The following is a 24,416-nucleotide window of genomic DNA, read 5'->3' as shown; positions in this document are numbered from 1 at the left end:
CTCTTTCTCTCTCCTCCAATTGTATGACTTCGTGCGTTAAACCAACTGTCTAATTATTAGCTGTATTAATTAATTTAATCTTAAACACCTCTTGTTTAATTAATTTATCAACTACTCTACCCCTTTTTTTATTCTTTAATTTAAGTCAAAATATTATTATTGGCTTAATTAAACCAGACAGTTTTTCTAGTTCTGTTGAAATTAAGAACTGTAAAAACTGCGGTCAATGGTCAAGGATATATAGCACTGCCATCATTTAATCACATGCATGGACCTTTCTGAGTTGTTGCTCATATCCTCATCACTTCTTCATAATTATGGGTTGTACAAACTTAAAACCATTTTTACTCCTTTTCTTTTAAAAATAATAATTTCAATACTCATACACATTACTCGTCTCGATTGCTTTATGCTTTTGAATATAGCCTTAACTACGTATTATTGAGGATCAGGATGACTTAACTTAAGCTTATATGATGTAATTAAGTTCAATTGAATTCCAATCAGTAAAAATCAGGTAAAAAAGACACATTAACATCTAAAACAACGACGTATGAGGGTATAAGTACAATTCATTAGTATGAGTAAGCTCAATCTAATTATATTTTTTCAAATTCCAAATTTATGATAGAATTGTAAATCATTAACTTCTCCTTAAAAATGACGTGGCACATGTTTGTTAGCCATTAAATCACATTCATGATACAAACCTCTCTATGTCTATCTCACCTAGGGAAGTAAATATTAGTGGGCCATTTAACAACTACCCATAAAAAAACACAGCAAGAGTACTCCTATAACAATAATCAACTTCCTAAAGATGCAAAAACCCCCCCTTGCCTCCCACTTTTTAGCTGGTTGTGGGGTTCTACACCTTCAACCTCACCTTTACTTTTCCACTCTTTAATCCCGACGATAATACACTAATTAAATTGTACCCGTACTAATACACGAGATATTAACACTTTTTAAATGATGTTCCTTTGCTCAAACAAAAGAAAAAGCTTACTCTCTCAACCCCGAATAATAATAACTATTACATTATTAATTTTTATTCTCATCATCATCTTCTTCTACTTCAACGTTATTAACATATTATTATTGTTATTATTATTATCATTTATTAAATAATTATTATAGATTCATATCCACCATTACCTGCTTTGAATCTTCAATTCTTCCCCACGATCTCCATTCTTTCTCTCTCTTCATTACTTTCTCTCTCTAAAATTGCTAAACTTCAGCAACATTTTCTGTTGCAGTTTCTCTCTCCTTAACTTCAACACATTTTCCTGTCATTTATTGGGTGCGTTAATTCTCAATTTTGTAATTTGTTGGATTTTATTTGAATATTTTAGTCTTCATCAATTTAGTTGCTAAAGAATCTGTAAACTAACATTTTGGTGATTAATGCATGTTTTAATTGTTAATCACATTGATTAAGAGCATAATTAAATTATCTAGTACGGAGTATGATAGTTCAGATTAGTCGATTATGATAGTTTTAACAATTTTCTAATTTAAGCTTTTTTTTTTTTCTTCATATCTGCAGTTTGATAAAGTTGCAATTGGAAATCATAATCATCTGGAACAATCTGAACATAAACGAAGGTAATTTTTCTTTTGTTGTTTAATCAATTAATTTGACTTAATGTTAGGCATGAAAGATTATGAGATTTTACAAGACTTTTTCTTTTTTTTTTTTTTTTTTGGATTGAGTAATGAAATAATGAATGCATTGAGATATATTGAGTGTGACAATCCTTAATTATGTGGGTTTATATTTAATTTTTGTATATTATATGGTTTTACCAAAAGCATTGAAGCTTATTAGTAAATTTTTTTGTTCATGTTGTTGTACAGATTATATGATTGACTTAAGTGGTATGCTTGAGACATTGAGGAAACGTTTCGATTTTTCGAGGTTTTAATGGGTTGATGAATTGTTAAGATTTTGAGGATTTAATTGGATTTTGATAAACTGGAGGCTGCATGGGAGGATTATTGCACCTTTTTGATTTTCATCAAGGGTCCATGGGAAGGAGGCATAAGAAACAATGGAGTGGTATGTGTTCAATCTCATCATACACGAAATCGTTGCATTTGTTGTGTACTGATTTTTGTTTTGATATTGTTACTTGATTATGCATTGAAATTGGCTAGAAATTTAGCTAAATGTAAGAATTAGAAACATGTGTATATGGCATTTGTGATCTATGTAATTCTATCAAAACATAATAGACTGATATTGCTTGTAAATTGGCTTATGTATGTAGCCGATGTAGCAGCTCCTCGCAATAGTTTAGAGATGGCAGCTGAAACTTTGCGGAATCATTATGCTGCCGAAAGCTATGAACAGGTGATTTGCCCTGATTCCTTACAATGTACTGCAATTTTTCTAAGAACGATACATGACCTTTCGATTTTGCCTGTCAGTTTGTTATAGATTGTCTTTCCTCATCTTAGTTAACTATGATTCATTAACATGAGAACTTGAAGTTAACTATGATTACTTGCATTTTGACTTATACATTCTTAAAAATCCGATCAATTCAGAATGAAGTGTTAATTTAGGGTACTCAGTTAGTTGTAGCCCGATCAGTCGATCACACTTGTTCTGAAGATGATCCTGCCTTCAATTTCTAATGAGTAATGTCCTTTGTTGTCAGTGAGCTCTCATTCCTTATTGAGTGATTACAGCTTACACCGTATTCTATTGTTGTCAGTGGTCTCATTTTACATAGCTCGATGAAGAATCAATCTGGTGCTGTCAGTTTTCTTGGTCTCTTCTCAACCCCATCCAAAAAATACAGAAAATTCTAGTAGCATATTAGGCAAGAGTATCACATTTTAGTTTTTCACGACCATAATTCAAATGCTCAACTTGCTTATTTTGTTGGTAACTGCATTGGTTCATTTTTCAATACTCATTGAAAACAGAAGGATTTTCCCAAGAGGAGCTACTATCCAACCGATGCCTCAATGAAGAAGTTGATTAGCAAGGACTTATCAAAGCAACAAAGTAATAAACAGAATTCACCAAGTATTGTTGCAAGGCTAATGGGGATGGATCTATTGCCAGTGGATTCCGAGCCTGAAGTTCAACCTCTTCAGGATGAAGAAGACAAGGTCGAATTCATTGACAAAAAAGTCCAGCTCGTAGAAAAGGTATCATCTGTTCGTGCCCCTAAAAAGTCAAAGTCGTCTAGCAAAAAGGAATACCGTTCATATAAAGACACATACTTTAGATACTGGAGCAGTAGCAAAAATCTTGGAAAGCCACGTCCTCGAATACATCCTCAAGAGAAAGAGCTTCAGAAATTTAAGAAAGACTTTGAAGCCTGGCAGGCATCCAGGTTCCTTGAATGTGCAAGGGTGGTTCAACTCGGCAATATTCCTGAACAGTGGCTTGCACAGTTAGATCTTACAAAGGAAAAGATGTCTATCTATGAAACTTCCAGAAAAGATGCTATGGATAAATCTGGGGAGCACAAGAGGGACGCAATTAGATCAAGGTCTCTACAAGGAGATGATTTTGAGCGTCTTGGATACAAGAAGGATGCATTCCTACCTAAGCACAAGGAATCATATTCTTTCAGTGCATTACGCCCAGGTAGAGACCTTGAGCAGCACTCTTTAAGGGATTCTGATATAGGCTCTGAGAGATGTAGGTCTCTACATAGAGATGATTTTGAGCGCCTTGGATACAAGAAGGATACATTCTTACCTAAGCCCAAGGAATCATATTCTTTCAGTGGAGTACGCTCAGGTAGAGACCTTGAGCAGCTCTCTTTAAGGGATTCTGATATAGACTCGGAGAAATCTTCTGCTCCCTCAAAGATTGTAGTTTTAAAGCCTGGTCCTGATAGCTTTAGTGCCAATGATGAGTCTTGGGTTACTTCTTCTAGCTCAATGGATGATAGAGACTGTATTGAGGATCTTCTCGAGGAAGTGAGGGAAAGGCTGAGATATGAAATGCAGGGTAATGCCGTGAATAAGGGTTCCATGGTTAGAGGAGGTGGGATTGAGACTCCGTTTAAGGAAAAACCAGCATATGAAAGACAAACCTGTCAACCAGTTGCTAAATGTGTGATAGAGAATACCAATGGTGACCTGGGCAGGAAGTTCTTTCGATCAGAATCAGCAAGGTTCTATAAAAATGAAAGTCTGATGAGTGAGCTGGCTCCATCATCGCCAGAGTACATGAACAAAGATACCAAAAAATTCTTGTCAGAGAGACTGAGGAATATCTTGGATAGGGAAAAACACCCAAATCATCATCTCACCTCTGGTGGTTCTCCCAGGGAACCCTTGTTTGACGATGCTAGGGTACGATTAGAGAAAGCAAGGGATATCTTGAATGCTGAACATGGAAAGCACTCTTGGTGTGATGGGAACTATGGTGCAGATACACGAGCTAGGTCCTTCCGGTATGAGCTAAAAGACGATGGGAATACTCAAGAACAGCCATCTCCCAGGAATCTTATCCGATCTTTGTCAGCTCCGGTATCAGGAATGTCATTTGGGAAGCTTCTTCTAGAGGACAGATATGTTTCACCAGGTGCACATATTAAAAGGAAGCACGAGGCCTTTGATAAATTTTCATTTGATAATAAAGACCAAAGAAAAGAAAGGTTTAATTTGCGAGAAAAGGTTTCTAGTCTCAAACATAGCCTCTCTCTTAGAAGGATGTTGTTTAGCAAAAAGCTCGAGTCAATGGATTTCTCTGAGAGCAACGAATTTGATTCAACAAAAGATATAATGAATGGACCCTCAGTTATATCAAGTTTTAATGACAGAAATGTAAGTAAATGTTTTATCCAAATATTAGAGTATTTATTAATGCCTGAATTTTCAGGATTCAGATAAATACCATTTGTAGTGGCTCACCTTGAAAGATCATTAATTCATGTTTGTTTCATCTGCTGTCATTGTAGGACAATTCAACTGAGCTTCCGCCTAGTCCTGCATCCATATGCAGTAGCTATCAAGAAGAATTTTGGAAGCCAATAGACCATACCAGTCCAGCATCAATCTCTGACGTGACCTCAGTAGAAGATCACGGTGTGGGCAATGTTTTTAAAGACATCAGCTCCAATCTTACAGGTTGGAACATACTAAGATACCTTATATATTTTATAATTATGGTCAATAATTGGGTTGCAAATTACTATGTTCCTGGTTTCTAATACAAAGTACATATGGTTTTTGCTCTTTGAATAAATATATCACATCACTGCCATACAATTTCTTGTCAGTTGTATAGTCAAGTACATCATTGCCTAGTGATTGGTTAATGTTAATATTACCGGCACAATAGTCAACGTATATCATTGTATTTTAGCTATATCTTTCAGACTAATGCTTTATTGTTTTAAGAAGGAAACTATCCTGGTATACCATAGCTGTGTCAAATATGTCTTCATCCACTTCGGGTGTCTTCATTTGGAATTTGATGAGTATATACCAATTTTTTTCCAATACGATCATATCACTCTTATCATTTGAATCTGCATAGAGGCTTGCCTATTGCTTGTCAAATGAATGTCCATGCATAAGTTAATTGATTGTTATTAGCTACCTAGAAATTAATCTAGGAACATTGCTGCTGAAATTTGGAAATGCATTTATGTTTGAACTTAATAGATGAATTGGCCAATAAGCTGTCTGATCAGGAAGTTGTTTGTGCATGCCACTCTCCATGTGTAGACAAATTTTGATATTTGCCATTTGTATTTCATCATCTTAAGAACTCAAATTGATCATCTTTTTTCTTCATCAATTTATGTGCAACAGAGTTGCGAAAGCAGTTGAATCAACTTGATTATGAAGGATCAGAAATCAGTCAAATCACCACTGTTACCGAGGATCCTTCAGAATCAGAGATGATTGAATTGGAAAGTGAAGCAGAAGTCTATATCAAGAACCTACTTGTTGCTTCAGGTTTGTATGATGGATCGTGGGTTAAATCTTTTTCGAGATGGGATCCATATGTGAAGCCCATGGGAAATTGGGTCTTCGAAAAGGTGGAAGAATCATACCAAAAACCAACCAACGAATATGAAGCTGCAAGCTACAATGACAGTAGTTTGGAGCATAAATTATTGTTTGATTTATTGAATGAGGCACTCACAATTGTACTTGGGCCCCCTAGGACATTGTCCAAGTTCAAGAGGAAGATAACTGAAGTTGCCATGTTGCCCCACCCTCGGGGCAGAAAACTATTGGAGCAGGTATGGGATATGGTATGTGAATTTTTATACCCCTCGAGCTACACATCCTGTTATTCATTCGACGATTTGGTGGCTCATGATTTGAATGTTATGCCTTGGTCTAGTCATTTGGACGAAGAGATGTGTGATATGGGTAAAGAACTGGAATATCAAATTATAGGGGACCTTGTGGAAGAGCTTCTGATGGATATGTAGTTTTAAATTTTGGTTGTGACGATTGTGTACAGATACCACAGTTTTAACTCGTGGGATAGCGTTGTGTATAAGGGTGAAGTATGGACTCACCAATGCTGTGATCAGTGTTCGTAAATTTACGTATATGTCATACGATGATTGTAGGTGTTCGTGAATAGGTAGGGGATTTAACCAATGACTGTAAATTTTACTTCTCATGTATCACTAATTATTATTTTTTTTCCTGACAAGTTGATATACAATGAAAACAGGAAATGCTGATAATCTGAGTGAAATTCTGAATACTTTGTCCTGTACATTGCTTTATCTTTCTGAAGGATGTGCAAGAACTTTTTCCAGGAAACTTTAACATTTGCTGCTTTGAGAAATTTGCTCTTTTCATACAGTTCACATTTCAGCAACCTGTTCTCACTTTTTTCACTGAAGCAAAACAAAATAATCACATTTTATCAATACTGTATTAAAATCTGCTATTCTGCCAAAGCTTAACCCAAATCCTGACTACTTGACTTGATGACTTGTCTAAATTGGTCTGATCCACCCAAACTCAACTAAGAAAAATCTGATTAAATTGACTTACCTAGACAAGTTAGCTTCAAACTGCAATACAAACTAGAAATTCAGATTGAAAAAACCAAGCCTAACCTGCTAAAAATATCATTAAATCACACCCGATCTGGCCAAACCCGATTGAGATAAAACCAACCATGAATTAAGTTCAACCTTGACCGATTAACCCCGTTTACCCACCTATTGACTTGAAAACCCCTCAATACAGTCTATACAATGCCAATCTCATCAAATTCCATTTGTCATTGGGCCTTTACCAAGTCTTACATAAGAAGATAGACCAAATGGCCCACAAACTGATATAAAGACTTGGAAGAGCAAAATTAAAGTGTAAGAAGACACAAAACTTATATATTGATTGTTTCAAACTCAGATCATATATAATTGGTACAAATTGGTGAACATATACCACAAACAAAGTTAATTTATCCTAGTCACATTAAAAATGAATGGACCTAACCAAATAAGATAACCAAAGACTAGCTTATTGTATGTCAGTGACATAAGAGGTTGGTAAAGAGGACCATCAAAAAATAAGTAGACTTGATCGAGCTCATGAATAGGGTTGCCTTTATCTGCAGGCAACTCATCATTTTTTTGGGCGGCCGAAGGTTGGTTTACCTATTTCTCTATTTGACTTTTTTTAGGGGTCTAACTTTGTAGACTTGAGCAATAAACGCATTAAATGATGCTCCACCCAACAAATAAAGAAATTTCATCTTTTCTTTCTTGTAGCAATTACAAATTGCAAAGCGTAAACTTATTTATTTATTTTAATCTGTAAGGTACACGGGAAGGCCCCCACCCTATCATAGGAATGGGGGATGAGGAGTCGAACACCCAACCACTTGGGGGGGGGGGGGGATGGAGGGACTAAGGACTAACCATCCCTCCATCTCCTACATCCTCGTGTAAATTTGATATGTAAATTAGAAAAACATTTTTTTTGTAAGTCGGATGTTGTATCACTCACATGGCTCTTTTATCTACGTAACTTATTTAAAGGTACTTGTATACGAGTAATAATTTTGTATGTACAACCAACTATACCTTAAGTGTGATACCCCACATACAATTAAAGTTATTTCTTTGTTCATATACAAGGTACAACCAGTTATATGATGAAATCTCACATAAAGTTATAATGCACGTATGGGATGATTGTAAAGATCGTGCATGTATAATCTCTTTTAGTTAGGTAGCCTATTGAAACATCAGGAATAATAATCACTGAAATTTCTTAAACCCCAGATGATGGTGTATCCCTTAGAAATAAAGATATGAAAAGGTTGGCCTTGGGCCTGTTCAAGGGAAGACTAGAGACCCGAAAAACAATAGGTCAAGTTAAGACCCAACATTTCACTTTCAAGGGCTCTACTTTAAGGGACTCATGAAGTGGATAACTAACAATAATTCTACATTACTAGCTTTTTAAAACTTTGGTATAGCTAACTTTAATCCATTAGTCAACTTTTGCAAAAAGAGGAGGATATATTTTTCTTACATATACTTTGTCATCCTCACATTCCTCAGATCATGATGTATTATACTACCTGTATCTTACATTAGTTTATGTTTCATTTTGGTCAGCATGTTGCCGCTTTAAACATGTTGTTTCCGAGTATATCTTGACTAAGTTTCATCTTAACTAGGGTACTGCCTTATTTTTTGAGCGACGAGACTCCATAAGCATAATAATTGTTGAAGAGGGCTAATTGATTTAAGACATATTTTAACATAGTAGTCGAACACGTCACACACTCACACGTGTGGCACAAACGCGACCCTGCACTGCTGCACAGTGCCTAATTGAATAATAGACTATACGCCACCCTAGCTGCAGTGTTCAAATTGTAAAATAATAGTAGAACATGCGCCCCCATTTAAGTCCAAAACCGATTACAACATGTTTTGTAACTTAAGTAGTCGAAAGATTGGGTTACATAATTGCTATAATTATTAACTACTTGGTATGTTTTTTATAGTCCTATAAAAACATGTATGATCAGGTTTATTCGGCCAAATGACAATTGGCGTACGGCGGAGGATTGGAGAAGCACATGATTTGTCGGTTTACTGAGAACACTTCGAAAATAACCTTAACACTAAAACAAATATTTTATGGGCATAATAACTAATAAGGCTATAGTTTTGTAGTTGGAATATTCTATCTTCATGTCAAAATTATGTTTAATGTTTGATTAGTAGACTGATGTGTTGGGTGCATTGTATCAGGAACGTGTGTGCGTATTGGAACAGTAAGTCAAGAATACTATTATGTTGGCCGATTTAACATGATTAAAATCTCATACGAGTTTCACAAATACACAATAATTACTCAATACGGAGTACCTTTCTTTTATACTTGATTATTAAGAAAACTTAAAACCATAACGAATGCTGGACAATTGGATATAGACAAACGATTGAAAGTAAACCATGCACCAAAATCCCTTTTTTTTTTTTTTTTTTTTTTTTTTTTTTTTTTTTTTTGTTAGGAAAACAATTGCACTACAAGAAAAAGTGATTGCTTGAGTAATTCAACCGATAAATATCATTATTATGTACTCGATTGGAGAATCAAATATGTCAAATTCAATTCTTGATCTAAATACAACGTTCTCAAGTCTAAAATAACTCACGCCCGCAAAATAATTTACTAAATTACACATATATGATACGGATACACACGCAATATTGGATAGAATAATTGAATACACGCAATATTGAATAGAATAATTCGGATACGAATCAGTATTGTCAGACCCATTGCCCAGAAGAACAAAATCTCTCGAGAAACGGACAAAAGCTGCACCCTGACCTCGATGCCCGTTTTAAGTTAACACGATCCCTCATTCTCATAAAAAAAAATTTACATCCTCTCCTCTTCTTCTACCACTATATAGTGTGTATTGTGTAATACGCAGCAAACCCAGAAAAAGTAGAAATGTACAAAGTATAAACAAATTCCAAATCTTTTCTTTCTTTATTTAATAATCCCCTTTAAAAATAATTCTAAATCCCCCCTTTTTTCTCCTCTTTCCTTTTTGTCTTTTTTTGAGGAGAGAGAAAAGAAAACGAGTTTTTCCCAATTCAACTCGTCTTCCTCCTACCACTGCTACTACTCTTACTGGAAAATTGTGTGAAGAAAATGATGGATCCTCAGCAAATTCCGCCGCAATTGCCGCCGCACGACGCCGGAAATGGGTTGATGAATGGCGGAGTTGACGGAAATGCGAGTAATAATGGTGGGATTAATGGGGTTTTGTATGTCAAAGTAATGACTGATGAACAGCTTGAAATTCTTCGGACTCAAATTGCGGTTTATGCTACAATTTGTGAGCAGCTTGTTGATATGCATAAAGCCATTACTGCGCAACAAGATCTTGCTGGTTTTTCTCTCTCTTCATTCTGTTTTTATTTCAGAATTTCATCTTTTTTTACCTCATTTATTGAACTGGGTATTTTTTTATATTTAATTTTATTGATTATCTGCTGCAAATTCTGGGTTTTTGACTTTTTATTTTTCTGGGTTTTTAATTTCATTGGGTTATGAGTCTGGCAATATGCATTTTTAGAGTATTTGTTTATAGATCAAGTCTTAAATTTGGAATTTTCTGCTGTAATTTTATACTCTAGTAATTTGGTTAGGTATTATTCTTGTCAGTTGTCAGTGAAAAGTAGGAATTGATCATGTTGAACTTCTAGTTTTCACCTTCTTTTCATGTGATCTTTGTACTCCGTCTTGTAATATCCTCCTTCTAGAATTAACAGTTACATTGATATGGTAATTAATTTGATCTAGTAATGTGACAACTATATCGCGATGAGTGACGTTGTAGTTTGAAAAGGAGAGTGTGAATTAGGTGTGGGAAATTGGGAATGTTTTACTTGTTCAGAGATTGTGTACATGTGATAAATGTTATGGTATGTTTGTACTTTGTTAATTGAATTAAATTGGCACAATTGTCAAGGTAGATCATCATTTATTAAGTATACTCTAGTCCAGTCCCATGCCTATTTTTGGATTCTGGTCTTTGTGTGCATTAATTATGGACTGGTAAATCTTTAAAAGCTGGTCCATGTGTGCAAATTTACAACTTTTGGTTTCAAGTAAAATTAATTCAGACCAGTTTTCCATTGATGGTGTATCAAGTTATAAGCTACTTGTATAAAGTAAAGATAGTGAGATACAATCTAAATGTTTGTTCAAAATACAGTACTCCCTCCGTCCTTAAATTACATTCCTCTTTCTAGCATTTATTCCTCACATAATAGAGTGAAAGAGGAATGTAATTTAGGGACGGATGGAGTACTTTTTAGCAACAATCAAACAATGTTCTTCATACGTCTATTGGATCAATTTAGAATGTCATGATATGATATCTATCATGTGTGATCGATATTGTTAAATGTACCAGTACTATTATGTCCTTCAATTGAGAAATCATGTCTGTTGAGGTTATTGACTGACTTAGCATTACAAGGTTGGTTGAGTTGCTGGTTTGTATGATTGTGTCTTTAATTACATAGCTTCATGATACATTTTTTGTTTATAAATAATACAGGAGTTAGGCTAGGAAATATGTACTGTGATCCATTGGTCACAGCTATGGGGCACAAAATTACTGCTAGGCAACGATGGACTCCAACACCGGTGCAACTTCAGATCCTTGAGCGCATCTTTGACCAAGGCACAGGAACTCCAAGCAAACAGAAGATCAAAGAAATTACTATTGAATTGTCTCAGCATGGACAAATCTCTGAAACAAATGTCTATAATTGGTTCCAAAACAGGCGTGCTAGATCAAAAAGAAAGCAGCTAAACAATAATGCACAAAACAATGCTGAATCAGAGGTGGAGACAGATGCAGAATCACCCAAAGACAAAAAGACAAAGCCTGAGGATTTCCAATCTCAGCCTAACTCGATGCTGAGGACTGATGATTCTTGTTTTCAGAATCAAGAGATAAGTTCTAGTATGCACACAATTGATTCACAGTCCGGCAAAATGGATTCTGTGTTTGCTTCTGATGGCAGTTCAAAATCGAGCCAGAGTCTCAGCCACCTAGGATTCTATGAAAGCATCATGCATAATCCAAGTATGTAGTTACATGAATGCTATATATGTTCAATAAGTTCTTTCCCCAACCCCACCCTCTGCTTGTTTATAAAATCCACTTTTTGCTCCTTTCTTTTTGTTGTCAAGAATAAAAAAAAAAAAAAGAGCTTAAAACAGCTTTATGTTGGCTAAGTATATTACTGTAATGCTTTTCTTTTTGTTTAAGATGATGTGAATTGTCTCTTCTGTTATCTTACTTAAGATTTCCGGAATTAGAATTGGGAAAAAATTAGTCGTGCCATACATTTAAGCAATGATCTTGACTCACAGCTTTGAAACCTTGTGATTCAGTCTTTCTATTTTGTTTAGGATTATTGTATACTTGGCTTTGGTTTGTTGAGAATTATTTTTTCCCTCTGTCTTAATTTTCTTTTAAACCAAACTGTTACTTCACCTTAATAAATTCCTTTTGACTTTACTTCAATTTTGCTTCTCTTGGTAATCTTTTTGTTTATTTCAGAAATTTGACCACAGCTAACAGCTGCTTCTACAAGGAAAACTGAGACAAATATTTTTGTGTCTGCTTCTTTCCCTGGTAGAATATTGGTTCTTAGTCATATCATGCTCTTTTTTTAATTGGCTAAAAATTCCTATAGATCTTCATATATTTGAATGGGGATAGTATTTTGTTTCCTATTGATCATCTGTCTGAAAGAAGATATAATTCTGATGTTGAAACGACAGGGTATATTAGTATAGTCTCAGCGGAAAATTGGAAAATTGGAGAGTCTTTTAAAACCATCTTGACTCCAGTAATCCAGTTTACTGCTATTGCTTGTGCCTTCACTGTTGAATTTTCATTTGAGCTCGTGTATGAGAACTTTTGGTGGCAAATGCTTACATTGTTGATATGCTTGAATTTTAAGGAATTTTCTGCTATTAGTTTTGAGTTATGACAGAGTACTTATAAAAACTTTTTATGGGTTCCTGTTTTTGTAAATGCAGGAATTGATGACTTGATCGGTAAGATTGAAGTGCCTGGTAGTTATAACTCTTATCAGTCAACAGAGGACTACAGCATGACTGGCTGACTTTTATCCTTCGTCCTTGTGCTATAATATAACGGAGTATTTAATTTTCATGGAAAAAACCATGTTTGCAGTTTGAAGCCAAGCCGGGTCTCTAGCCGAGATTACTGAGCTAGGTAGCAGTAGTGACACCCCTCAGAAAGTAATTGGAACCTTTGGAACAACGCCCTGATAGTTCACGGTTGCTCTTCTGAAGTCTGTAATGATACAGCTGATCAAACTTTGTGTGTGAATTTGTTTATGGATTTAATTTCAGTATTTGAAGTCTGATATATTAGAAGTGTATATTTCCTTGGCTGATTCATGAGAATCATGACAACTTTTTTGTTTTATAGAACTCCCCGCTAACTGGAGAAGTGGAGAGTGGTGTGGCTTGTGTCTATCTTATATATTTGTACTCCATGTGCTGGTTTTTAATGCAATGGATTTGCACTGTTTCTTCCCAAATCATTTTCTTATATGTTGCTTTTTCATACACAGTTTTTAGGGCTGCGGTTTCTTGTAAATCATTATATGGGTATGTAATTAACTAATTACAGAAGGAGACTACTTTGTGGACTCTGGTGGCGCCACAAGTTATTACATTCACCCTTCATTGACACACTTCTCTATGACTCTATATTGATCACATAAGGGTCTATGGAGGTCTTGAGTTAACGGAGACTGTACATAACTTGCGTTATTGATAGTTAAGTGACAATTTTGGGGGTTGAAATCATCCTTTTTACCTCTTAACTATCAATTTAGTTGTTTACATACATGTTTTTTTTCAATAACTCAATGTCACCCCTTGTGACTTTCTGTATTTGACTAGTGACCCCGTGTAGTTCCAAGCAACGTCACATGACCCTATAATTCACTCCTATCATAATTTGAGGTTTCAACAATAGATATCAAAATCTTCATAAATAGTTCAATTTCGTGATTAGCCTTAAATTTAGTGTCCAAAGAACACTTTTAAACCCGATTAAGTTACACATTGAGGTGTATTCTACAGTCCCCATAGGCCAGACATTTTAAGTGCTTGGAACCATCTCATTCATGAAAAAAAAAAAAAAAAAAAACCACCTTTTTACACCTACTGAGAGCCTAGAGGTTGTAATATTAAGGCTGACAATCCCTGACCCGATACGATAACTCGACCTGAACCTGACCTGAAGTTATTTAGAGTAACTCGAACGACTCGAATTCAACATGATTTGATCGAAATTTCATATTTCGTATTAATATTAATTTTACACTATTTTTAATAGTTTTTAAACACAACACGACCTAAAATCTGACCCCGAACTCGACCACGAGGAGTCGAGGACCAGCTAACTTGAATTGTCACCCCTAATCTAAGAGGGTAAAAAGAAAAGGTGTATGTCAAGTATCAAGTGTGATTCTCCAAAGTAGGTAGTAACGCGGTTACGCCAACGGTGGCTCTCGGTGGTGCCGTCGTCCGCAGAGCTAATCAGGCACTTCCGCCTCTCCATTGGCTTCTTCATGTCAAGATTTGTTGACAGAAAACTGATTCTCTAATCTCCGCCGAATTTCAACCTCTAGGTATCACATTCATTACTCAATTTTTTTATTCTAATTTTCATTTGATTCATTTCAATATCATCTGATGTATGAATCCAGAAATCAACAAAATTTGGTCGAAATTTTCATACTAATCGAGCTATTTAATTGACTCATAATCAATTAGATTGATAGATTAATCGATTTCGCGGTGTTCAGATTTTGAATTTGCTGAGTTTCCGGAATAAATTGATGAAGTGTTGAATAATTTACAGATTTTTGCAATGGCTGAGAAACGCATTGTCAATTCAAAATACATGTACATTCATGAGGCTGGAAAATGGCCTTCACAAACAATTGATGTTCATCATGTAATTATCAGGAAAAATCGTCGATGGATTATGCTTGCTTGCTTCTCAGCTGTTGTTTTACTGTTAAATGCCTTGTATCTTATACTAGCACAGGTATGATGCTGTATTTTTCGAGCTACGTCGCTTCGTGTTTCTTTAATTGTCAACTTGTTGTGCAATTTTTAGTCTATGTTGGACTAAGATTGGATTGTAATTAAAGATTTTGAATTGATTTCCGGTTTTGTTGCAGGATATGCTTGTTTCTGTTCTTCTATTGTACTTGATTACTGGTGTGGTCGTATTCAGATTATTGCGTAAGAATATTGTTGAGAAAGGTGAGGGAACTGAGGATGCACTCGATTTTTGTTCTTTTGGTTGCTTTCTGTGAATTGCACCCTTAGATTGCATTATCCCATATGGGATTGATATATTTGCTCGAAATACTAGACGAGTTTCATTTATTGAAGCGAATTGACATATTGACAGGAGTAGTATAAGTTTTGTTGTTCTGCTTCTTTGAAATGCTGCATGTTACTTGTGTTGGGTATGTGAATCCTGCAAAGAAAATAATGTTGTTTTAGAGAATGCTGCTTCTATCTGATGTCTGAAGTTCTGGAAGGACATTTTCTGTAATTTACAGGTTCTTAAAGATTAACTTTTCTTCTAACTTCCATCTTCTTATGTGGCAGAGTCTGTCGTGATCATTCCATCATTTGGAGTCCAACTTGAAACCCATTATAGAAGGTACTTTCCTGACTTAACACAGATTATATGAAGTTGTGCAAGTAACATTATGTTAAGAGGATGAGGTCTTGAAAAAGTCTAGAATATAATCTTTAATTTGATGAAATTCATACAGGATAATCAAGTGCACACAGTATGTAGACTGAAATTATGTTGGATCATATTTTATTTTCCTGTAATTGGACAATACTTTGCATGGTAATGACTAGTGAGACAGTATAAGCTTGGTCCGCTTAGCAGAGGGCAAATAAATGAAAAAGGTTGCAATGTGCAGATTAGACTAGATTTCTACCTAAATCTGTATTTTGAAATTAGACGTAATACTGATGAAATTACTTATTACATCGCATTATCTTGTGCTGTAGCTGTTAACATTTTTGGCTGAATCTTATGTAGCTTGAACTTTACTTCTTTTGTTTTTTATCTGTCTTCATATTTTTTTTTTTCCTGTTTTTGCTCATAGTGGGAGAGCTATCCGTTGCTTTGTCCCCATTGACAAGATATTGAAGCCTATTCTGAATGAATGTGTGACTCCAGTGACATGTTATTGGAGCTTGGCATTACTTTTACGTGAAGAAGATGAATTGATGTTAGTCTTTAAGGTATGCTATATCTGGCCTCTCGCTCATTCTTTAGCTTTAGTGATGGAAAATCTCTGAATACTATCTGTGCATGTAGTATTGTTTCTTGAGTGCCACTTATTGTTGCTCTACTTTGCCAGACATTGCAACCCCCGCTTAAGATGTTGCTGCCAATTTGGAAGGCGCTTTGTGCTGCTTCAGATTCCAGTGACTGTTTAGGGACAAAATCAGACTCCCAGGGCTGAATTTTTTGTAAGGTTTGAAATGTGAAATCATATAGGTCTTTGTGTGCCAATGAATTCTACAATCTAAGGCTACATAGGTTGTGGAGCCACAGGGGAGGGTGTCAGGCTGTCGGGGAACCCTTGATGAACCATTGAATGGGATCCCTATCAAAGTGCCATAGAGTTAGCAGATGGGAGACTGCTCCCCTCTCCATTTTGCCATTTCCTGTGGAAATCTTGACTAAGAAACCTTTGGGAGCCGTTTCCAGTTTCACAAGAGTATCTTAAGCTTAGTAAAGGAAATCACACCCAACCGTTAGCTGCCTATGGAGAGTTCAAATGACACCCAGATCGAGTTCAAATGACACCCAGATCGATTCAAGCGAAGTTGATTTCAGGCTGTTGAGTTTTGTTTTGATGCTACATCTTGAGGTGCTTAGCAGTTTATTTTTAGGATGACTAGATGAGCAGCTTAGTCACATGTTCTTTGAATAGTCAATCTATTCTTTTATATCAAGAGCGATGCTCCCTTATTTAATTAGGCGTTGAAGGTTGTAGTATATACTATATAGATTAAGAAGTTTTTCATTCCGTATGCTTAGAATTAGAGGAGGTTGGTTAATTAATCTTTTTGTTTCAGCTTTTCATTAGTAACATAAATGGCAAAAAACATGGATGCACAGATATTATGCAAATTTGTACTTCGTACTTGATACTGTGGAATAATTGATTACTTTCTAAGATTGAACAAATGCTGCATTTTTTGCAATTTAATTTTTTGCTTAATTAATCTTTTGTCATCACTCCAAAAACTAACAAGATCTTAAATAAATAAATAAAATGGGTGGAAATAAAAAGTTATTTTATTCAACCTTAAAAAGAAGAAGGTGCAAATGTGCAATTAGTAGAGTTGTCAATTCGGGTAAACGGGTTGGGTTTGGGTCGGGTCGGGTCACTTTAGATTAATTCCACAACCTATGCATGTCGGTTTTGGGTTGACTCATGCTTGAGTCGTGTCATACTTCTTGTCGGGTTTGGGTCGGGTTTAGGTTGGGTTAATAACAGGCCGGGTTACATTCGGGTCGGGTGATCAATAGGTCGGGCTTAATTTGGGTTCTCACGGGTTAAAACGGGTTAGGGTAGTTCTCGGGTTCAAGTCGGGTTCGGTTTAAATCAATAATTTGCGGGTTAGAATCAGGTCAGGTCATTCCCGGGTTTGAGTCGGGTTCGGTTCAAGTCAATAACTTGCGGATTATAATCAGGTCGAGTCATTTTCAAGTCGGTTCATTCTCGAGTTCAAGTCAGGTTCGGTTCAAGTCAATAATTTGCGGGTTATAATCAGATTGGGTCATTTCCAAGCCGGGTCATTCTCGGATTCAAGTCGGGTTATGTTTAAGTCAATAATTTGCAGGTTACAATCAGGTCGGGTCATTTCCAAGTCAGGTCATGTTCGGGTTCAACTAACTATAAATAGATAATTATCATTTTTATCAAGCTAATTATTTCCTTTGACTATAATATATATGGCAATATACTAGGGAACTATAGTCTATAATTTAAGAAGATAATTATCTCCTTTGACCATATAACAAATATATACTATATTTAACTCTTAAATTTGAGGATGATGCTCCTTTCTTTTGCTGCCTGGCCCGACTTGGTCTCCATAGACAAAATGCTTAGATCAACAATAATAAGGTGGTCTAAATTGCATTTAAGGTGATTTGAAATCGGGTAAAGAACAATTTGGGTTGAATTTAGGTTGGGTCAATAACAAGTCGTGTTAATTTCGAGTCAGATTAGTAACAGATCCAGTTGAATTTTTGGGTTGGGTAAGTAATAGGTATGGTAAAATTCAGGTCGGGTCAATAAAAAGTCGGGTTGAATTTGGGTCAGGTCAATAACAAATCGGGTTGATTTCGGGTCGGGTTTGTAACAGGTTGGGTTAAATTCTGGTCGGGTTAGGAACAGGTGGGGTTGAATTCAGGTCAGGTTAGTAACAATTAAGTCGGGTTAAATTCGGGTTTTAATGGGTTAAAACGGGTTTGGGTCAATTTCGGTTCGAGTCAGGTTCGGTGCAAGCTAATCAAATTGCCCGTTGTAAACCGATAAATTGGTGAAAATTGTAAACCAGTAAATTGGCAGTTTAAAAGCAAATTAAATGGTTCCACACTTCCACACACCCAATTAGACTCCCGAAGGATATAAGGGACCATGGTAAACATTTCGGAAATTTTTATTTCCGGGCGAAAAAAAAGTCAAAAAATTCCATTGAAGGCTAATATCCACGCTTTTTGAGAAATTTAAGAGGTTTCGGGGCCCGGTGTCGAAAAGTCTTGAAATTCAATGGGATATATCTCGCGGTCATATATGCCGTTTGGAACCATATATGATCATTATTTGTTGTCATAAATGTTCGTGGTAGGCTTGAATTGATGAAATCGGTGCAAGTTGTAAACCGGTAAATTGATCGTTTAAAGGAAAATTGGATGGTTCCACCCACCCAATTGGACTCCCGAAGAGTATTAGGGACCATGGTAAACATTTCTACAAATTTTATTTTCGGGCAAAAAAAAAAAAAAAATCAAAATTGAAGGCTAATATCCACGCTTTTTGAGATATTTTGGAGGTTTCAGGCCTAGTGTAGAAAAGTATTAATATTTTAGGGGATACATCTCGGGTTCATATTATGTTGTTTGGAAACATATATGATCATTATATGTTGTCAGAAATGTTCGTAGTAGGCTTGAGTTAATGAAATCCGTGCAAGTTGTAAACCAGTAATTAAATTGGCCGTTTAAAGACAAATTGGATGGTTCCACCAACCCTATTGTACTCCCGGATGGTATTAGAGACCATGGTAAACATTTCGACAATTTTAATTTTCGGGCGTAAAAAAGTCAAAAAATTCGAAAATTGAAGACTAATATCTTTGCTTTTTGAGAAATTTTGTAGGTTTCGGGGCCTGGCGGCGAAAAGCCTTCAAATTTTAAGGGATACATCTTCATGGTCATATATGTCGTTTGGAACCATATATGATCATTATTTGTTGTCATAAATGTTCGTGGTAGGCTTGAATTAATGAAATCAGTGCAAATTATAAATCGGTAAATTGGTCGTTTAAAGGCAAATTGGATAGTTCCACCAACCCAATGGGACTCCCAAATGGTATAAGGGACCATGGTAAACATTTCGACAATTTTTATTTTCGGGCGAAAAAAAAAGTCAAAAATTTCAAAATTGAAGGCTAATATCCACGCTTTTGAGAAATTTTGGAGGATTCGGGGTCCGGTGTCGAAAAGTCTTGAAATTTTAGGGGATACATATCGGGGTCATTTAATGCCGTTTGGAACCATATATGATAATTATTTGTTGTCATAAATGTTCGCTGTAGGATTGAGTTAATGAAATCGGTGCAAGTTATAAACCGGTAAATACCCCGCTTAAAGGCGTATTGGATGGTTCCTCCCACTCAATTGGACTCCTAAAGGATATTAGGGACCATGGTAAACATTTCGGCAATTATTATTTCCGGGCGAAAAAAAGTTTAAAAATTCCAAAATTTAAAGGCCTGGTGTCGAAAAGCCTTGAAATTTTAGAATTACATCTTAGGGTCATATAATGCCGTTTGGAACCATATATGATCATTATATGTATGTTGTCATAAATGTGTGTGGTAAGCTTGAGTTGATGAAATAGGTGCAAGTTGTAAATCGGTAAATAGGTCGTTTATTGGCAAATTGAATGGTTTCACCCACACAATTGAATTCTCGGAGGGTATTAGGAACCATGGTAAACATTTTGGAAATTTTTATTTACGGGCGAAAAAATTAAAAAAATTTAAAAATTGAATGCTTAATATCCACACTTTTTGAGAATTTTTAAAGTCTTCGAGGTTCGTTGTCTAAAAGTCCCAAAATTCTAAGGAATACATCTCAGGGTCATATAATGTCGTTTGGAACCATATGTGATCATTATTTGTTGTCATAAATGTTTATTGTAGGGTTGAGTTAATGAAATTCGTGCAAGTTGTAAACAGGTCAATTGGTCCTTTAATGGAAAATTGGATGGTTCCCACCACCCAATTGGACCCCCGGAGGATATTAGGGACCATGGTAAACATTTCGGCAATCTTTATTTTCGAGCGAAAAAAATTCAAAATTTTTTAAATTGAAGGCTAATATCCACGCTTTTTGAGAAATTTCGAAAGTTTCGGGGCCAGGTGTCGAAAATAAATGAGATTTTATTAAATACATCTCGGGGTCATATATTGAAGTTTGAAGCCATAAATGACCATTATATGTTGTCATAAATTTTTGTGGTACGCTTGAGTTAATGAAATCATTGCAAGTTATAAACCGGTAAATTAAATTAGCTGTTAAAAAGCAAATTGGATGGTTCTACCCACCCAATTGGACTCTCAGAAGGTATTAGAGACCATGGTAAACATTTTGGCAATTTTTATTTCCGAATGAAAAAAAGGTCAAAAAATTCTGAAATTGAAGGCTAATATCCACGTTTTTTGAGAAATTTTGGAGGTTTCAGGACCCCGTGTTGAAAAAACTTGAGATTTTAGGAGATACATATCAGGGTCATATAATGCCATTTGGAGCCATATATGAACAATATATGTAGTCATAAATGTTCATGGTAGGCTTGAATTAATGAAATCAATGCAAGTTGTAAATCGATAAATTGACCGTTTAAAGGCAAATTGGATGGTTCCACTTACCCAATTGTACTCAAAGAGGGTATTAAAGACAATGGTAAATATTTCGTCAATTTTTATTTCCGGGCGAAAAAATGTCAAAAATTCAAAAATTAAAGGCTAATATTCACGCTTTTTGAGAAATTTTGGAGGTTTCAGGGCCCGGTGTGGAAAAGGCTAGAGATATTAGGGGATACATCTTGGGGTTGTATAATGCCGTATGGAACCATATATGATCATTATATGTTGTCATAAATGTTTATTGTAGGTTTGAATTAATGAAATCGGTGCAATTTGTAAATCGGTAAATTGGCCGTTAAAAGGCAAATTGGATGGTTCCAGCCACCCAATTGGACTCTCAGAGGGTATTAGGGACCATGTTAAACATTTAGGAAATTTTTATATCCGAGCGAAAAAAAGTAAAAAAATTCAAAACTTCAAGTCTAATATCCACGCTTTTTGAGAAATTTTGAAGTCTTCGGGTACGGTGTCTAAAAGTCTCGAGATTCTAAGGAATACATCTCGGGGTCATATAATGTCGTTTGGAACCATATGTGATCATTATTTGTTGTCATAAATGTATATTGTAGGCTTGATTTAATGAAATCGGTGCAAGTTGTAAACCGATAAATTGGTCGTTTAATGGCAAATTGGATGGTTCCAACCACCCAATTGGACCCCCGGAGTGTATTAGGGACCATGGTAAATATTTCGGCAATTTTTATTTTCGGGCGAAAAAAATTCAAAAATTCTTAAATTGAAGGCTAATATCCACGTTTTTTGAGAAATTTCGAAGCTTTAAGGGCCAGGTGTCGAAAAGAAATGAGATTTTATTATACACATCTCGGGTTCATATAATAACGTTTAAAACCATAAATGACCATTATATGTTGTCATAAAAGTTCGTAGTACGCTTAAGTTAATGAAATCGGTGCAAATTGTAAACTGGTAAATTAGCCGTTAAAAGGCAAATTGGATGGTTCCACCCACCCAACTGGACTCTCAGAGGGTATTAGGGACCATGGTGAACATTTCGGCAATTTTTATTTCCGAGCGAAAAAAAGTCATAAAGTTCCAAAATTGAAGGCTAATATACATGCTTTTTGAGAAATTTTTGAGGTTTCAGGGCCCGGTGTCGAAAAGGCTTGAGATTTTAGGAGATACATCTCGGGATCAAATAATGACATTTGGAGCCATAAATGATCATTATATGTTGTCATAAATGTTCAAGGTAGGCTTGAATTAATGAAATCGATGCATTTTGTAAATCAGTAAATTTGTCGTTTAAAGGCAAATTGGATAGTTCTACTCACCCAATTGGACTAGGGACTATGGTAAACGTTTCGTTAATTTTTATTTTCGGGCGAAAAAAGTCAAAAATTCCAAAATTAAAGGCTAATATTCACGCCTTTTGAGAAATTTTTGAGGTTTCGGGGCCCGTTGTGGAAAAGGCTAGAGATTTTAGGGGATACATCTTGGGGGTCATATAATGCCGTATGGAACCGTATATGATCATTATATGTTGTCATAAATGTTTATTGTAGGCTTGAATTAATGAAATCGGTGCAATTTGTAAATCGGTAAATTGGCCGTTAAAAGGCAAATTGGATGGTTCCAGCCACCCAATTGGACTCTCAGAGGGTATTAGGGACCATGTTAAACATTTAGGAAATTTTTATATCCGAGCGAAAAAAAGTAAAAAAATTCAAAACTTCAAGTCTAATATCCACGCTTTTTGAGAAATTTTGAAGTCTTCGGGTACGGTGTCTAAAAGTCTCGAGATTCTAAGGAATACATCTCGGGGTCATATAATATCGTTTGGAACCATATGTGATCATTATTTGTTGTCATAAATGTATATTGTAGGCTTGATTTAATGAAATCGGTGCAAGTTGTAAACCGATAAATTGGTCGTTTAATGGCAAATTGGATGGTTCCAACCACCCAATTGGACCCCCGGAGTGTATTAGGGACCATGGTAAATATTTCGGCAATTTTTATTTTCGGGCGAAAAAAATTCAAAAATTCTTAAATTGAAGGCTAATATCCACGTTTTTTGATAAATTTCGAAGCTTTAAGGGCCAGGTGTCGAAAAGAAATGAGATTTTATTATACACATCTCGGGGTCGTATAATAACGTTTAAAACCATAAATGACCATTATATGTTGTCATAAAAGTTCGTAGTATGCTTGAGTTAATGAAATCGGTACAAATTGTAAACCGGTAAATTAGCCATTAAAAGGAAAATTGGATGGTTCTACCCACCCAATTGGACTCTCATAGGGTATTAGGGACCATGGTAAACATTTCGGCAATTTTTATTTCCGAGCGAAAAAAAGTCAAAAAGTTCCAAAATTGAAGGCTAATATACACTCTTTTTGAGAAATTTTTGAGGTTTCGGGGCCCGGTGTCGAAAAGTCTTGAGATTTTAGGAGATACATCCCGGGGTCAAATAATGTCATTTGGAGCCATATATGATCATTATAGTCATAAATGTTCATGGTAGGCTTGAATTAATGAAATCGATGCAAGTTGTAAATCGGTAAATTGGCCATTTAAAGGCAAATTGGATAGTTCCACTCACCCAATTTGACTCCAAGAGGGTATTAGGGACCATGGTAAACGTTTCGTCAATTTTTTTTTTTGGGCGGAAAAAACTCATAAATTCCAAAATTAAAGGCTAATATCCATGCTTTTTGAGAAATTTTGGAGGTATCGGGGCCCGGTGTCGAAAAGGCTTGAGATTTTAGGGGATATATCTCGGGGTCATATAATGCCGTTTGGAACCAGATATGATCATTATATGTTGTCATAAATGTTCTTGGTAGGCTTGAATTAATGAAATCGGTGCAAGTTGTAAATCGGTAAATTGATCGTTTAAAGGCAAATTGGATGGTTCCACCTTACCAATTGGACTCCTAGTGGATATAAGAGACCATGGTAAACGTTTCGCCAATTTTTATTTCTGGGCAAAAAAAAAGTCATAACATTCCAAAATTGAAGGCCATCCACACTTTTTTAGAAATTTTAGAGGTTTCGGGGCCTGGTGTCGAAAAGGTTTGAGATTTTAGGAGATATATCTCGGGGTCATATAATGTCGTTTGGAACCATATATGATCATTATATGTTGTCATAAATGTTCGTGGTAGGCTTG

General features: G+C 35.6%; 3 protein-coding genes across 4 annotated transcripts; all 3 read left to right on the top strand.

The window, feature by feature from the left end:
- The first annotated feature begins 850 nt into the window (after positions 1-850).
- On the top strand, positions 851-6,712 carry LOC145562803 (uncharacterized). 2 transcript variants are annotated; one of them, XM_081623214.1, is made up of 7 exons: positions 851-1,306; positions 1,553-1,611; positions 1,864-2,065; positions 2,277-2,359; positions 2,944-4,803; positions 4,938-5,106; positions 5,797-6,712. In XM_081623214.1, the coding sequence occupies exons 3-7, from the start codon at positions 1,993-1,995 to the stop codon at positions 6,426-6,428; spliced, it is 2,817 nt and encodes a 938-aa protein (XP_081479340.1). In that variant the 5' UTR covers positions 851-1,306; positions 1,553-1,611; positions 1,864-1,992; the 3' UTR covers positions 6,429-6,712. The 2 variants fall into 2 exon arrangements, with proteins under 2 accessions (XP_081479340.1, XP_081479333.1); XM_081623207.1 differs by having other exon boundaries at positions 2,941-4,803.
- Positions 6,713-9,936: 3,224 nt separating this feature from the next.
- On the top strand, positions 9,937-13,535 carry LOC145562793 (WUSCHEL-related homeobox 8-like). The gene is made up of 3 exons (XM_081623196.1): positions 9,937-10,390; positions 11,567-12,100; positions 13,066-13,535. The coding sequence occupies exons 1-3, from the start codon at positions 10,150-10,152 to the stop codon at positions 13,149-13,151; spliced, it is 861 nt and encodes a 286-aa protein (XP_081479322.1). The 5' UTR covers positions 9,937-10,149; the 3' UTR covers positions 13,152-13,535.
- A 952-nt stretch (positions 13,536-14,487) lies between these two features.
- Positions 14,488-17,299, top strand: LOC145626452 (uncharacterized). The gene is made up of 6 exons (XM_081678891.1): positions 14,488-14,696; positions 14,930-15,118; positions 15,255-15,339; positions 15,694-15,748; positions 16,212-16,350; positions 16,470-17,299. Exons 2-6 carry the CDS (start codon positions 14,939-14,941, stop codon positions 16,572-16,574), a joined length of 564 nt encoding a protein of 187 aa, XP_081535017.1. The 5' UTR covers positions 14,488-14,696; positions 14,930-14,938; the 3' UTR covers positions 16,575-17,299.
- Positions 17,300-24,416: the final 7,117 nt, after the last annotated feature.

The sequence above is a fragment of the Chenopodium album genome, chromosome 1, assembly GCF_948465745.1.
Source record: "Chenopodium album chromosome 1, dcCheAlbu1.1, whole genome shotgun sequence".
Classification (NCBI taxonomy): domain Eukaryota; kingdom Viridiplantae; phylum Streptophyta; class Magnoliopsida; order Caryophyllales; family Amaranthaceae; genus Chenopodium; species Chenopodium album.
The sequence above is the reverse complement of the archived record's forward strand: the minus strand, read 5'-3'. Positions and strand labels throughout refer to the sequence as shown.

Coding starts and splice junctions, on each gene's coding strand:
- LOC145562803 (XM_081623207.1), top strand. CDS start 1,993: ATGGGAGGATTATTGCACCTTTTTGATTTTCATCAAGGGTCCATGGGA. Junction 2,066..2,276: donor GCATAAGAAACAATGGAGTG/GTATGTGTTCAA, acceptor TTATGTATGTAG/CCGATGTAGCAGCTCCTCGC. Junction 5,107..5,796: donor CATCAGCTCCAATCTTACAG/GTTGGAACATAC, acceptor TATGTGCAACAG/AGTTGCGAAAGCAGTTGAAT.
- LOC145562793 (XM_081623196.1), top strand. CDS start 10,150: ATGATGGATCCTCAGCAAATTCCGCCGCAATTGCCGCCGCACGACGCC. Junction 10,391..11,566: donor TGCGCAACAAGATCTTGCTG/GTTTTTCTCTCT, acceptor TAAATAATACAG/GAGTTAGGCTAGGAAATATG. Junction 12,101..13,065: donor AAGCATCATGCATAATCCAA/GTATGTAGTTAC, acceptor TTGTAAATGCAG/GAATTGATGACTTGATCGGT.
- LOC145626452 (XM_081678891.1), top strand. CDS start 14,939: ATGGCTGAGAAACGCATTGTCAATTCAAAATACATGTACATTCATGAG. Junction 15,119..15,254: donor TGTATCTTATACTAGCACAG/GTATGATGCTGT, acceptor GTTTTGTTGCAG/GATATGCTTGTTTCTGTTCT. Junction 16,351..16,469: donor AATTGATGTTAGTCTTTAAG/GTATGCTATATC, acceptor CTACTTTGCCAG/ACATTGCAACCCCCGCTTAA.